The sequence below is a fragment of the Episyrphus balteatus genome, chromosome 2 (genome assembly GCF_945859705.1).
Source record: "Episyrphus balteatus chromosome 2, idEpiBalt1.1, whole genome shotgun sequence".
In the NCBI taxonomy this organism is placed as follows: Eukaryota; Metazoa; Arthropoda; class Insecta; order Diptera; family Syrphidae; genus Episyrphus; species Episyrphus balteatus.
The window spans coordinates 116,580,622-116,597,806 of record NC_079135.1 but is presented as its reverse complement, the minus strand read 5'-3'; the positions used below and the strand labels follow the sequence as shown (position 1 = coordinate 116,597,806).

At 28.2% G+C, this 17,185-nt stretch overlaps 1 protein-coding gene across 1 annotated transcript in view; it reads right to left on the bottom strand.

Moving 5' to 3' along the window:
• Positions 1-14,090, bottom strand: part of LOC129910992 (cytosolic carboxypeptidase Nna1) — a 146,231-nt gene extending 132,141 nt beyond the window's left edge. The window contains exon 1 of the mRNA XM_055988616.1: positions 13,981-14,090. Within this exon, the coding sequence (XP_055844591.1) occupies positions 13,981-14,056 (76 nt within the window). The 5' untranslated portion in view covers positions 14,057-14,090. The remainder of the gene's footprint in view (positions 1-13,980) is intronic.
• Positions 14,091-17,185: the final 3,095 nt, after the last annotated feature.

Here is a 17,185-nt window from a genome sequence, read left to right as displayed (position 1 = left end):
TTTAAAATATTTTTCTAATCGAATAGTTACTTCAAGAGAAATATTAACAATAAATTATCAGATTTTATGTACGAATTTTGTTATAATTTTGTTAGATATAAATATTTTAATCAGATTTTCATTTCGACATAAAAAAGAATTAAATAAATATTTTGTTTTCGTTCACCATCTGTTGTTATCAATCAAATATCACATCCAAATTAAATTTCTTAATGATGATATGAACGAAAAAATTTAATTTAATGTTATGAACTTGTTTACTTACATCAGATTGATTTAAAATATTAATTTTATTAAATGTAATTTCTGAAATGCATGTACAAAAATTTTAAAACAAATTTCATCACTTATGCACATCAAACATGAAATTTTGTCCTCAAAATAACAGGTGGGCGAATTCTCATATATTTTTGTTTTCATAATGTTTATTAAATTATTTTGTGCATAAACAAATTACACACCATCGTGTTTGTCTTACATAAAATCAAACAAAATAAATTTTACAAAATTCATGATTTCGATGAAACATGTAATTTAAAAAAAATTATTTATACTATTTCAGCGACAACTAATAGGGGGTAGATGTGGTATATTTAATATTCACATTTTATTTTTTTTTTTGTTCGAATAACGATGAATAAAACTCATACATCAACATAAAAATTAAAAATATATTAATTAAAATGTTTGAAGAAAATTTTGTATATAATTTTTTCCCATCTCTTTTTTGTGTAATTTACGTCACATGTTATATATTTTTTTTTGTGTTGGTTAATAATGATGATGATATGGCTCACATTTAAGATTAATGATGCCACAAAAATGAAAATGGGAAGTATAAATTTTCAGTAATTGATTTCCTTACAACTTTATTTGATTTAATTTATGTTAGTGGGAAAAAGTGTTTATTTATTATAAATTAATTAGTTTCGAATTAATCAAAGTGTTTACCGCGAATAATATTTATGAATTATTATTTTCAAATTAGATTTCTGAATATTTTATTTTAATAAACAGATTTTCAAACTTTAATATTAAAAACTGAAAATCATATAATTAACACAAAACTTTGTTTTAATGACAAAGTTAGACCTTTTTTAAAGTTAGATAAGTCGAGGGAGCAGGGTTGTAAAAAATATTTATTTTTTTTAATGCATTTGTTTTCCATTAAAAATTTAAAAAAAATGTTTAAAAAAATATTTTATTGCAAATAGAAAATTTTCTGCACTGAAAAAAAAATTCAATGCAAAATGTGTGCATTAATATTCCCCGAATTTCTCTCAGTTTTGCCTATATAGCGTTCATTAGGCTCAATAAAATTGTGGAAATAGCTGTTCAAATAACACTGGCCAACACATAAAAATTTTCCAGAGCGTTGTTTATCATTTCTTACTAAATTTAGGTTGATGATTCCGAAAACAACATTAGTTTTTTTCTAGCAGCTCTACTTTTAAGGTTTTCATACATGAAAAGGCATAGAAATTCATACAAATTTTTTTTTGTTAATTTTTTTTTATGTAAACAATTTTGTTTTGTATTTTTATTTTCTTACTGAACCGAAATATAATACATTTAAAATAAATTTTTCCAGCATAACTTTAAAAACGCTTGTAATAATAAATCTAAAATAAAAATACTGTGAAATCACCCCAAAATGTGAAAAATGAAAATATGTAAAAAACTAGAGCTCCTAGAAAGCAACCAGTGTGATTTTTAAGCTTAGTGAGCCCAAATGCAATAGGTTCGACAAAAAATTTTCTAGAAAATCTTAACAAACATTTAAAATAAGCATAACTTTAAAATTAGTACGAAATTACCCCCAAAATGTGGAAAACTTAAATATTTCAAAAAATAGAGCTCCTAGAAAAAAATTAATGTGATTTTTAGGTTTACTGACCCCAAATACATTGAGTTTAATATAAATTTTTCTGGAAAATTTGAATAAATGCCTTAAATAAGAAAAGCTTAAAAATTAGTATAAACATTTCCCAAAATATAAAAAATTAAATATTTCAAAAACTAGAGCTGCTACAAAGAAACCAATATAATTTTTGAGCTTACTGAATCCAAATCTATAAAATTAGATATAAATCTTTCTGGAAAATTTTAAAAAGTTGAAAATTGTTGGCCAGTGTAATTAAAATTCTAAGAAATTCGACGAATTTAAAAAGAAATATTTAATGCACACATTTTGCATTGAATTTTTTTTTCAATGTAGAACAGGCATGTCAAACTCAATGGTTACAAGGGGCCAAAACAGCAGAACATGTTAAGCTACAATTTTTATATGTAAAACAATTTTGTAAAAAAAAAAAAAACAGCAAGAATGATGAAACTATTTTTTTTTTTAATTTACCATTTTTTTCTAAGACCAAAGTTAGTTATTCAGGATTTTATAAGTAACTAATTCCTCTTAATGACTGAAATAACTGCTCGCATCGACAGGTACCTACTGTGAAATTTGCACACGATTATGGCGGTTTTCAAGTGCACAAAAGTACGAATTTGGAACTTTCTTTGGAATCGAACTAGAAATCGCTTTCTTCCATTTTCACATGATTCCGCATCAATTTTAAGTTTATGGAACAAATCGAAAAAAAAAATCAAGCGAACTTGTCTTTCAAGAAATATTCTGCGAGCCTTTTTCGTATTCATAAAATGTTTTGCTACATCTAGGTAGGTAAGTATCATGAATTATAAACTCTGCAACCATTTTAGATAGCAAGATATGCTGGTGTAAAGACTTTTATCATTAAAAACTAAAAAAAATTCCCAAGCCCCAGAATCGTTTGTAGGTTAATTTGTTATTTTGTTTGGTTCTGTTCCATATTTATTTGTTGATTAGGAAAAAAAGGAGGTGCATGTGTCGAAAGCTGTGAACATAAAATCTAAGTTATAATCTAAAACTCAAAATTAATAAAAATGTTGACAGGGCCGCAAAGTTATTCGTTGTGGGCCGCATGCGGCCCGCGGGCCGCAAGTTTGACATGCCTGATGTAGAATTTTTTTTTTAATGTAAAATATTTTTCAGTTGCAATAATATTTTTTTAACGCAAAATATTTTCAGTTGAAATTAGTAGTTTTTTTTAAGGAAACATTTTTCGATTGCAATAAATATTTTTTTTTTGTATTGCAATTTTTTGTATTTGCAATAATTATTTTTTTTTAATGGATTGATATTTTAACAACTTGCTGACAACAAACAATGAGAAATTGTGGGGCAGAAAATAATAATTCATACATTATGTTACCTACATCCAGGGCAATCCTGTTAGGATAAATTTAATTTAATACCAAAAATAATTGTATTTCCCTTAGCGACAATTTCATTTATTTTGTCATTTTTTTTTAATAATTTCATTTTGCAATACATTTCCATTTTAAATCAGTTACCAAATGTACACATAAGACCACTTTACATTATAAGAAATAAAAAAACAAGTTGAAAAAAAATATGAAATGTCACTTTATAAACCAATTTTCCTAATCCGTCCCACAACGTCCTACTTTTAACTTTACCCTAATACCTCTATAAAAATAAAACGCCTTAACATTTCACTTAAAAACTCTCTCAACTCAACTCTCAAAAAATAAGAAGTCTTAACTTTTTATACAAATTACCAGCAATTTATGCTTGCTGTATGCCACATCATCATCTTGAGCCTATCCTCTTACCACCTCATCAAGTGTCATTTCAAGCATAAACAGGATCTAACTTTTTCTCACTCTCTCTCTCTCTCTCTAATACCACTGGATATGATAGGAAAGTATATATTTATATAAAAGAAATGGCAATTCAATCGTCAAGTAGTTTATAAAACTTTTAAACTTTTGTTTTGTATCCTTTTGTTCAATCTTGAAACTAGAATGTCAAATGAAAAATGAAACTTAATGGCTATTTTTATTAATGTGTTTGCTGTATTGTGTTATCACTTCATTTTTGTTTGTTTTTTGTTTTCTTTCAAAAGTATGAAAGTTTGAAAAATGATAAATGTTAGTTTGATAATATTTTTATAATAAACTTTTTTCGAGAAGGTAATGTCAATATGTACTTATTTAATCCTTGAGGAATGAAGAAAAGTTAGAAGAGAAAAAGTTTAAAATAATTTTGATTTTTGAAAGGATATTGTTTGTCATTCAATTTGCATCAAAAATATTTCTTACTAGAAAGCCTTGCTGTTTTTCTATAGAAAGTTATTGGCTCCTTTCTTCCTTCGAACATAAATAACGAAAAATTTTACTTTAATCCTTTAGAAGATTCGACGAAAATAACCCGTTGATATGGTTACTTAAATAAATATTTAAAATTTCATACCACCTTTCTTAATTTTACTGTTATTGTTTTTGACTGCTAATTCATTTTCTGTCATAAATTTTCCTCTTTCCGTTTTTTTTTCCTTTTGCATTTAGAAGGAGCTTAATTTTTTTTAACCCTCTAGAGAGGTTCTTTCTTCTTCCTTCTTACAAAATTACTCGTGTTACTTTTTATAACTTTATTTTTTTTTTTTTTAGCAAAAAAAACACAATGGCTGTCATCACTTTTCATAAGATGCACCTTTTTTCCAGTTTAAGGAGTTTTTACCTTTTTTCATATTTTTGCAAAGTAAAATTGCTCTAACGCAAAGTAAAAATATTAGCATATTCCGGCTTAGTGCCGGAAAGAAATTTCATTCATTGTTCAAATAGGATGAGGGATGAAGGTCGCGAAAGAGTAATATGAAGCTATTTCTGGCTAAAATAAAAATGGAAAAGTAGTTATTTCCCAAGATGGCATTCCAGGAAATTGCTTTCCTTTGCTTTTTTTTATGCTCTTTCCTTTTTATTGTAAAGCGAAAGCAATTAAGAAATATATACGTTTTCAATCCCTAAAGTCAAGTTAAAATTCTTAGAAGAAAATTTTAAGTAAGGGAAGAATGTCTTAATAAAATGTTTGTATACTTAAACCAAATAGCAGTTGATTTCTTTTTTCTGTAAAAATAAATTGAAATATGTACTAATTTATTTAACCAGTCAAAAAAGGAATTTTTACTATCGTGTGATATGAAAGAGAAGAGGTTTAAGTAGAATTCATAGGAATTTGTATAATATTAAAATTATTATCTTCGATGGCTTAGGTTCAAGTGCTTTTCTTTTACCTTAAGTAAATACCTCCCTTTATTAAGTATTTTATAAGAACTAGTTTTCAAAAATATTCGAACGCTCGTATAATCGAAAACTTTTGAGGATAGTAAACCCGGACTCCTAGAATCTGGGTCGAACGTATGTATGTACTTGCTATTGTAGTTAAAAGTACCTATACATCTTAAATAAGCATTGTAAATTAAAGCTATTTGTTAAGAAGAAAAGGAAATAAAATGCACGACTGGGTCGCGCGAACTTGCTCTTAGAGTTCAAGTTGCTTAAGTTTTTAAGACTTTTTATATAGAAACTTGGGAAATGTAGGTACATAACAATAAAAAAAAAAAAAAAAACAAACAAAAGAAAAATAAAATTCATTTTTCAAAAAAATAAAACAATATCTGAAATCAAATCGCCAAACAAAACAAGTACGCAGTTTTATTTCATATATTAAGGTGCATTTTTAGAATAAAAATTTTCAAAAACGTTAGAGCCGTTTTTTAAAAAAACTAATTTTTTATAAATAATTTTTTGAAAAAAATGTTTTAAAATAAAATTGGTATGCCATTTTGTAGAAATCACTAATCAACATCTAAAAACAAAATTTAAAAAAAAATCAATGTCCCGTTTTCGAAAATTTGATTTTTCAAAAAAAAAATTTCAAATTTTTTTTAAAAATCCAAAAATTATTTTTTTCAAAATTTTATTTTTGGCTTATATTTAAAGTATATAAATGCTTTTGTATAAAAAATTTCGTTGAAATACAAAAATAAGTTTTGCAGAAAATTCGATTTGAAAAAAGCGGTCCTATGGCAGGTACCGTTAATAATGATTTTCAAAAAAAAAATGTTTTCCTCAAAAGATAGACCTCGTTTAAAATCTAACATTTGAATTTTTTAAACAAAGTCGTTGGAGCCGTTTTCGTGAAATTAAACTTTTCCAAAATTTTTGTATGACAGGTACCGTTATTTAATTCCAAAAACACCAAAAAATGCTACATACCAAGTTTGAAGTCAATCGGTCCATCCGTTCAGGCTGTAGCTCCTTATAGAGACAGACAGACAGACAGACTGACTGACAGACTGACAGACTGACAGACTGACAGACTGACAGACTGACAGACTGACAGACTGACAGACTGACAGACTGACAGACTGACAGACTGACAGACTGACAGACTGACAGACTGACAGACTGACAGACTGACAGACTGACAGACTGACAGACTGACAGACTGACAGACTGACAGACAGACGGACTTCCGGGACCCACTTTTTTGGCATTCTCTACTATCGTAATGTCATATAAAAATGTTATCTCAACTTTTTTTTTTTGTACGAATGCATAACTTGATATATACCTAGTAAATATATCGGAAGTAAAAAACGTGGCTAAAAATATTATATTTTTTTTATATTTTGTAAAACGTTTTGAAAATATGAATGCATTCTATTCTTAAAAATTATACTGTTAATCAGCTTAATATTGACGAAATATACAAGATTAACTAAAAAAAATTGTAAATTTGCGCAAAAAGCAGCAATGCCATAGGTATTTCCTTTATTTTTTTTTAATCAGTAGAACCTATTATTTATTACTGGTTTACAAAAAAGGTTGAAGCAATCTTCATATAAGTAAAAAAAAATTTTTTTTTGAAAAATCAATTTTTTGAAAACGAACAAATGAATTTTTTCTGAAAAATTGTTTTCATGAATCGATTAATGTTTTCGTTTTTGGTAAACAATTTTTTTTTTTTTTTTTTGATAAATGTTTGAAAATTTTTAGTTAGAAAAAACATTTTTTTTTTAAACTACACAATTTTTTTAATACAAATTTTTTGTTATACGAGAAATTAAAGAGCGTTTGGCTTACCTACTTAAGTAAGATTAATTTTGTAACAAAATTTTTCTAATTGTAGAAATCTGATTGTCACACGATTACGAAATCGATAATTTTTTTTTAAATTGATTTTTTATTGACTGCATTATAATGTTACCTTAGAACCTACTAAAAATTAAAAAAAAAAACAACTGTTTAATGGCAGGCACTTTTATTAAAAAAAATTAAAAAACAAATTGTTACTTCCGAGTTAAGAAAGTACCTACACATTGTTTTGTCAAAATCGCTGTAGTGGAGATAAATTTACTTTTTCCTTAGGTACATCATTATCGCCTACAATTTTTTTTTCCTTTTTTACAGAATCGTCTAAGCTAAGACAACTTAATACAATTATGTATGTATCAAACGTCTGTTTAAATTTTCAGTTATATGACAATTTTTAACAAAGAAATTGTCTTTTTTGGCTAGACTATCCAGAATATCAAGTGAACGTACTGTAAATCGTCACTGAAGTAAGAAAATGTGACTTTGCACCGAAAAGTTCAACCGATAAAAATTGCGATTTAAAACTTCATATCGATCATTTTTGCATCGCTTCAGTTGCCACCAATAGAAAGCTTCCTTTTAAAATCTTTTCGTGTACAAAACACGATTTTATCACCATCACCAAATAAAATTACAAAATATGTAACAGGCTTCAAATTTATGGAGTAAATCTTAAATTATATCACGTTAAAAAATTAAGGTACAATTTGAATGAAGAAGTAAAACTTAAACATACCATAAAAGAACTTAACTTTTTCCCTTTAAACGTCTTCAGATTATAGCTAAAGGCATGTATATTGTGTCTCAAGAATTTCATTGTCATGAAAACTCCTCAAACCAATAACAATGTATTACCTTTCAAATCAAGCAAAGTTATAACTCCTGCTCTTACAAGCACCCTTTTTCCAATATTGAAAAATCTTCATAGGTCGTTATATACATATAGAAAAATATTTCTTAAAGAAAAAATGCAAAAAAAAAACCATTTAAAGAACCACATTTTTTTCACCCTTTACATGACTTTTCTAACCAAATACATAAATCTCTAAAGTACTCCACAGTTCCTTTTCAAATTGAGACTTATTTTCTTCCCAAAAGGACGGCATACATTTTTTTCTTCCATTTTTTTTTTTCTTCTGCCCAACCAAATGTATAACAAACACTTACCAGTGTAAAAATCTTCCAAAGAAAGTTCGGCATCCATTTTATATATGGAGTGTTAAAATCCAACCAAGTGGACCTGGACAGGAAATAAAAATTGTAGAATCTAACAAATCGACAACTTTGTTGTAACCCGGAAACCGCACACACAAATCACCACCACCGCACATTTAAACGGTTCTCTCTATATCTTTTTTAGCCCTCTGCATTCTACACCACTTTAGAACACTTTCAATAGATAGTTTTCACCCGCACATGAATCACTTTATGCTGCTGGCCAAGAAGATAAGAAAAGAACCGAACCCAAACACACCCGCTGGTAGGTAGTATTGAATGGAAAACACTGGCCTCTTTAAAAAAGAGAATAATTTTCAACTTTAGGTTGCAAGAAAAAACTACAAAAAACACTTAGCCTAGTTTTGAACTGAATTATGCCGCAAAGCCTTTAAAACGTGTGCACCTTTGGTATCCTTTTTTAGTGAAAATTTAACCCGAGAATTGTGTTTGATCAATTTCACGCCGCGGCGTACATGAACCATGAACTCTGAAGTTCTAAAGATATTATTCGTTGACCCCTTTTGACACTTTGAACAAAATTACCACAATTTTTTTTTTTTTTTTTTTTTTGTTTATCCCGAAATCCAACTAAGCGAGAAAAACCGTTCATAAATCTGCGCCTTTTCCTTTTCGAATGCCATCTTTCACGGTTCTTGTATAATTATTTGGTGTCGTCCTTTTAGCTGAATATTGTCGTCGTCGTTGTCGGCAAAGTCACCGTGTATTTGTCGTTTTTTTACTGTCGTCGGTTATAACCAAAAAAAAAGTATATTCTACCATTCTGTTGTACAGTGCTGCTCTCTGGTGGTTAACCCCGAAAAAAAAGACACAAAAGAATGTTATTCAATAACAAAGAAATGAGAAATAGCTGCAAAAAAGCAACCCTTGAAATGAAATCCCACCAAACCAAAGCTAAAGCAAAGCTAAAGCAAAAAAAAATAGAATTAAAAGGAGAAATAGTAGCATATTCATAACAAAAAAGTTTCTGGGAGGAATAACCATGCTGACGACAATGATAAACCACCACACCGCTGTGCCCGCCGCCACTGCCACCTAAACACAATGGTGGCACTGACACAGGAACAGGATAGGGTGGCTTGAAGTGAGTGTGTAGATAGGTTCCGCGATAGAGCTATACACGAAGGTTTTTTTTCTAAAATCGGGCCATCTAGAGGTGCCTGAAGTTTGTTACTTATTTTTTTGGGGAGCATATGAATGCAGTTCTTTGAACATGGATTTTAGAGAATTTTTCGTTGATGTCTCTCTTTTTGAGTTATTTTTGCAGAAAGGGTATGTTTTGGATTCGAGAAAAAATTAAATCAGAATTATGAGCAAAAATGAATTTTACTAATAATGACTAAGAAAGAAATGTAGAAACTGTCGTTTCATTTTCATTTTTAGATTTATTTTTTCATTATTATGCGCCTTTTTTCACCATTTATTCATTAATTTTGCCTCTAGAGAACGCTGTGTTCATTTAAATATGACGTTATCCTATAACCAGCAAGTGAGCAAGACATTTTCAACTATAATTCGTTTATCAAATTATGATGAGTAGTTTAGAAGTTATAAGGGAATACACATATACATTATAGACATTGTACAACCGGTACAACACGTTACATCAGAGTATGGCATTTAAAAAGTTTCATAAATGATAATATTTTACTGGCAATAGCGTTGTAAAAATTAATAAATTTACTATTTGCATAAGAAAGCTATATTTCAACTTTAATAGCTGTGTTTTATAATACCCTTGATCCGGATCAGATCATTGTATTTGTTAGTGTTCACGGGAAAAATAAAACATAGCTAAAATTAATATAAGCTAATGTAAGACAAATAGTCAAAATTGTAAGAAATTCGACAAATACTAGAAAAAAAAAAATTTAATCCATTTTACATTGGTTTCTTTTTAAGCAGACATTTTTTTTGCATTAATTGTTTTTTTTTTTAATGTAAAATATTTTTGGTTTAAATTTGTAATGAAAAGCAATTGCAATAAAAAAATAATGTTTTCCATTTCTAAATGTTACAACATGGGTTTTAATTTTTTTGTGTTCTGCATCTACATTATATCGTTTTATTATTTTAGAAGCAAACTTGCTTAAGAAGATTTATTAAAAAAAAGAGTGTACACGCGACTAAAGTTATACTTTCTACTCACAGGAATTCACTTAGTAGGTTCATAACATAAAAAAAAAGGTTTTACAATTATTAAATTATTATGAGCACTTGCTAATCTTTTTGAAATTTCTTTTTAAAAAGTTAATTTTCATACCCCAACGCCGCAAAAGAAGTATAACTTTAAAAACTCTAAGCTTGTTTTAGTTATTTGAGAAATTTTTCCGTTTTTGCTTTTAATACAAAATCTTGGAAACAAATTTTCCATCTTAACCACTATAAGGATCCGATAGCTTGTTCATTCAGCTTAAATTTTCATTTTTTATTTAAAGCTCGATACGAACATTTCGATGCTAAGGTATCGAATTTTGCACTTTCAATCTTTTTGTTTTTACCAGCAATATCTCAGCAACCGCTGATTGCGCAAAAAACAATTGAGGAGTGTTTTGAAATCTTGAATAAATTTCCCAAAAAAATCAAGCATGAGTTTTTGAAAAAAATAATAATATAATATAATAATAATAATAATTTTTATTTTTTGCAATAATTTGAAAAATCAAGAAAAAACGGTCTATTTGTGGCTTTTCGGATAACCATCAGGCGCCAGGTTGGAAGTAACGAGAAAACCAGTAATGCTGCTTAACTTTATATGACACTTTTGTACAATAACATCAGCTACAATATTGTAGAACATTATTTTTGTCTAAAACCTACCGTTTTTAAAATAAAACATGTTGTGACCTTTGAGCCCTTGTAATGGGACTAGCGGAAAGAGGAAACTTCAGGACTTTTTGATTGAAAACAACCCTAACATCAAGCTGTATTTCAAAAATCAGCCTGTTACAAAATCTATTTTTCCTGGTCTAATATTAATTTATTAAAAACTGTTTTCGAAAATATCGGCTTTGCCAAATTTTAATTTTTTTAACTTTACCTATAAAAAAATGAAATGAGATTTCTTTTAAATTCCAAAACATATTAGAAATATGTATGTTTTTGTATTTATCAAAAAAAAACATGTTTTAGTAACATTTTTCTTTTAATTCAAATTAAATTAATCTATTACACTGGTTTACAAGGGTTTTGTTGCCGAAAGAAAAATATACTTTTCTAAAAGTTTTCGGTGTGTTGAACTCGAATCCGAAGTCAGAAACAACTAATCAGCTCCCGTTTATGAGATATTACCATTAGAAAATGCAAAAAAATGTTTTTTTGAGTTCTTCGGACCTTATTTTTTTGTATAAGAAAAATCGTTTGAGCATATTTAGTAACGATTTCTATAAGAAATGTTTTCTATCTTTCGATACCTGTTTAAATCTTTTCAATATCTTTTGTATTGCCCGAGATATCTTAAAATGAAGTAAGTGGGTTTGGCTTCATACATCATAAAGGAGATAATGACGTTATAAAATTTATAAAAATACCAAACAACTGAGGATATCTCGGGCAGTAAAAAAGACATCGGAAAGATTTAAACAGATTTAAAAAGGTGGAAAATAGTTCTTTTAAAAACCGTTGTTAAATATGCTCAAACAATTTTCCTTATATAAAAGAATAAGCTCCGAAGCACTGCATTTTCCAACAGTAATATTTCAAAAACGGGAGCTGATTAATTTTATTTGACTTCGGATTCGAGTTCAGCACACCGAAAACTTTTAGAAAAGTATATTTTTGTTTCGGCAACAAAAAAAAAGTTTAATTTTGTTAACCAGTGTTATTTTTTACATAAAAAAGTCCTGCATTTTATATTATTTTTTTTTTTTTGTTAATACGTACATAGAATTAAATATTATTCAAACAAAATTAAAAGTAAGGAAGAAAAGTAATATCGTTTAAAAAACAGTTTTTTTTTAAATTGTTTTTTTTTTTTATTGGAACAATTAAACATTTTTACAATTCGTTTAATTTTCAGTAATTTTTTTTTTTATTTAAATAGGCTTTTTTAAATAAGATTTCATGAAAATAAGTTTAGTTTTGAGGGAATACATTGGTCTGTTATAATAAGAACGCTGTACATGTCATATTCCTAATCTGAATATATCACCAAAAATGGAAATGTTTTCAATTTTTTATTACTATTGATGTATATTTATTTTGTATTAATGTTATTATTTCTTTGTTTTTGGCACTTTGTAGCCAAACTATAAAGGAGAAAAAAATGTTATCTTTTTGGAATGCAGTTCTGAAAGAAATTAACGAGTGGATGTTCCTCTATTTGAATTCAAGAACTCAATAGATATGCTTTAACTTCTTTTTGGTTTTTAAAGCGTCAAAAAACAGTCCGATTTTAAATTTTAATTTTGTATTTAAAAAAAAAATATCAGCACCTGGCTTTAAGAAAATCGCATAGAGTGTAAAAAAATTACACTTAAATAAAATGTGTGTGATCTAAGTCTGTCTCTTTGCCCTTTTACTATAGTTTGCTTAACTTGGCTGCCTTTTGCTGATGCTCTTTAAGGTTTACCATGGTATTAAGGACTCGTTTTCGTAATCAAAATAAGTGCCGCTGCCGCATATATCCTTGCGAAGAAACTTCTTACTCTACAGTCTACACTGTATACCGTGTACCTATATTAACTACTGGGATTTGTTCTACGTTTGTCAGTGTTGTTATTACCAGCACGCGAACTTATAGCCTTATGCCATATTCTCTCGTTTATGTGTGCTTTTTGTCTTTCCATTTCTGTGGGTGTGATGTTCTGTTTGTCTTCCTTTAGCGTTGCGAGTTGAGTTTAAGGACATTTTTATTCATAGTTTGATACACCTTAATGCAGTGGTTCTTGCATTGTTTGCATATAAGAACATACGAATGAGTATCATGAAGGATAAGGTTAAAACTAGATAATTAATGCGGAGGTAAACTTTTTTTTTTATATTATGATGGAAACAAAGCAAAACTATTTCACTTAGCTCTATGATTTCTAGGGATTTCTATAAAGAAAAGGAGAAGCTTGTGTGTTGACAGAAGCAAAAATGTATATATAAAAGATTGTCTATATAGCTTCTACTGACTGGTGAAAGAGAGGTGAGAGTTAAAGTCGGTTATTGACGTCAACTATTATAGCAAACTATTATGAGCACAAATTTTGGCTTTTATAATGTTTCATGTGTTTAAAGAATAAATCAGGCAATTACCATAAAAAGCCAAAAGACACATGATACCAACTTACAAGGGTAATATATTTGTTTAAAAAAAATGGTAATTAGGTAGGTATATGGGTTTGAGGTTATATGAATAATGGTTGTTTATTTTGTATAAAATTCGTGATGATTCGGGAAATGCAGACAACAATGAGATCACCAACAGTAATCACAAGTCGATGTAGGTACATTAAGAAAGCATCATTATAGTTTTGAATAATTTAAACAGTTTCTAGGTACTTGAAGGTTATGTGTCGAATATGAATCATTTATTGTTTGCTGACGTTGAGGGACTGAATTTAAACTGTTTCACATAACAACAATATGAGTAATGTTACTCCATAAATTAAAAAGATCATGAATACCCAAATATCAGAAGAAAGCCCAAAAAGGACTGAAAGTGAAAGCGCAATACAAAAATGGAAATTAAAAAAATTATACATATCCACATAAATTTGTAGCATTTTCAAGACTCAAAAAAAGTTTTGTACTTACTTTGACTATAAAATCCTATAGGTCCATTGGAACTAGAATTTGGTGTCTTATCAGTGCCAAAATTATTTGCTTGCATATTACGTTTCTTATATCCTTGTTAAAATATTTCCAATTTCCAGTAAAATTATTTTTAAAAACTATTTTGACATTTTGAGTTCGAAAATTCTTTAATCTCAAATTGAGTTTTTTTTTTTCAATATTTGTTTTTTTTTTCAGAAGAGCCCTTATGAGGTATTATTACGGTGACCATCCGTCCCGGTTTACCCGGGACTGTCCCGTATTTCTACAACTTGACCCGGGTTTTTATTTAAGAAACCCGTGACGCATAAGTGTCCCGTATTTTGTAATTTGTCTCGTGATTGTCCCGTATTTGCACATTCTCTGATTTTTTATTCAATATTTTAAATAAAGCATTAAGCCTAGTACGCTGCTGAAGCAAAACGAAAATTTTTCTAAGTCTCCAAAGTCAAAAAACTTTTGCTGCAAGAAAAATTGCCTGGACAAAGAAATGGGAGTGACAAACGATTGAAAAATCTCCATATATTCTAGCACAGGTGACACGTAAGAACTTCGTTACCTAAGTTGCGTATTGTGCAACGAAAAGCAACATTTTGTGCTGGTTTTGTATGAAAATTTTCGTTTCGCTTCTAGACTTGCCTTTAGTTTTTTTTTTAATGTAACTACATACGTCAATTATTTAATTCCAGCTTCTGTTTGTCAGGTTGCTACTCCAGGTAAAATGTTTTCGAATAAACATATGGAAGAGTAAAGAACCCAGATAAAATTCAAAACTTTTAAGGACATGTTAAAAGTTGTGTTAAGGATCATACAATTTCAAAATCATTTAAAATAAAATAAAAATGTAAAAAAAACATACCAGTCGACAGCTCTCTCGATTTTGATTAAAAAATATTTTTTTAAGAAGTTATTAACAGACATTATTATAAAACTATTTTCTTGATTTCTGATTTCGTAAACGACTTAAATGACTTAAAAAAAAACGGTCCCATAAAGTCGTATAGGAAATCGTGATACCAAAATAAGGAAAAATTATGAAAACTCATTTAAAAAAATTTAATTGTTTTTTTTTTTTTTGAAAAATTACGAATTTTGTATCTGTCCCGGGTTTCGCTTCCAGAAATATGGTCACCGTAGGTATTATGGAAAACGATATATGAGAAAATTAGCTCAATTCGAATGTCAAATCGACTTACCCTCTTTTAAGGAAAAATAAAGAAAAGAAAATTATGGTTAAAGTTGCTCAAAATGTTAAAGCTTTTTATAATTTATTATAAAATACAAATTATTTTAGTTTTTGTATAGTTAGTTTTAAAAGAATTATAAAAAAGTATTAAAACTCTTTTTTTTAAGTATCTACGAAAACACCTTTTTAGGTGGTCTTATTTTCCAAATAAAGTATGCGATTAGATTACTTGTACGGAAATAAATTTTTGGAACTTTTGTTTTTGAAAATTGTAGGACCCGTTTTTTTTTTAATTTTTGTAAATAAAAATTTTCAAAAAAAAAGGTTTTTTGCCGTTGTAAAGAAATAATTTTTTAATAAATGTACACATAAAAACAAAGTTTCAAGAGAATTCATTTTTGAAAATATTGAGTTTTGAAAAAAAAAATATTTGAAAAAACCAAAATTCATATTTTTGAAAATTTTTCTCAATTTTAATATTAAAATTACTAAAATGCTTTCCAACGATAATTTTAGTTTAAATCGTTGTTTACGAGAAAGTCTGAAATTAAACCTCTGTAGGCAAGCCTCTTTTTTGTGACGTGATAGTCACATGACTGCGAATTTGGTTTATACTTTTCCATGTTGCTAGAACTTTTTTCGGTCTCAATATTTTATAGAGAATCTTACATGAAATTGATGTAAAATTTTCCGAGGAATTCGAATTTTTTATTCACAATTCAAAAAAAAAAATATTTTCACCCTTATAAAGAGACTTTTTTGTGACCACTTTTTTGAAAAATAGTAATTTTTTTATTTTTGTTCTGCCAAATTCGCACCCGTGTACCGACAGAGGGTTAAGAAAACAGTTCTATGGCAGTTACCATTGATGACGGTTAAAAACATATTTATCATATTTTAAAATTAAGAACTTATTTTCCACAATATCTACATGTATTTTTTTAACCTTCTCGAGAAACACTACTTTTTTTAAGTTGATCAAATAGCAAGTACCTACCGTTAACTTAATCCTTACCCTTAACTTCCAAGTTTGAAGCAAATCGCTTAATTGATATCGGCTGTAGATTCCGATAAAAACAGACCAGACTGAACCCACTTTTTTGGCATTCTCCATCATCGTAATGTTATCTCGTGTTCACTTTTTTTCCAAATCCTTAACTTGTCCTGTAGAACCTTAGTAAAATAAATAAAAAAATAAATTTTTCGGTTCCTCCTGGGATTCCAGAACTAACTATACCTAATTTTTTCTGCGGACCAACGAATTTGAATGATTTAAAACAATCCATTCAACCACTAATTGAAGATATTCCTCCTTCAATATTCATTACTTCATCAGCCACCCTGAATAAAATTATGCTGTTAATGTTCTTTGATCTATATTAATTTCTATGTACATATGGGAGTTTTGAAGCATTTTAGCAATTGGTAAGCATTTAGCTTTAAAAAAAAATAATATAAGCATTTTTATGAATTTTATGTTTTTTTTTTTTGTCTGTTAACCTGCATTTATTTGAAATGAAATCATATGGTAACAATTTTTCCACTTCAAAAAATATGAATTACTATTGAAACAACTTTATCCAGTCGAATAACTTTTAATGTCCTTTCACCTTGATATTCATGCTTGCAATGCAGCGTTTAATAATATTTTCTATTATTTTTTGTTTTGTTTTTAACATTACCAGTAACGAACTTAACGAACTAGAAAATGCAGCTTTAAATTTTCTTCTTATTTTACATAATTCTTTTTGTTGGCCTTCAACAAAACTGTATAGAGAGAGAATTTTATATTCCAATAAGTTTTCTGCAAAGAATTATAAGAAAATAAACCCTCTTGAGTCAAGTAGAGCAACCTTCACATTGCAAGCAACCTTTAGAGCAACTATAGAAGCAGCAGGAGCATAGTGAAAATGGTCGTTTATCATAAGGACCTAAAGAAAGAAGAATACAAATCGTTTATTCTCACCCGTAAATTTATCCAATATGCACAAGGTGAACTTA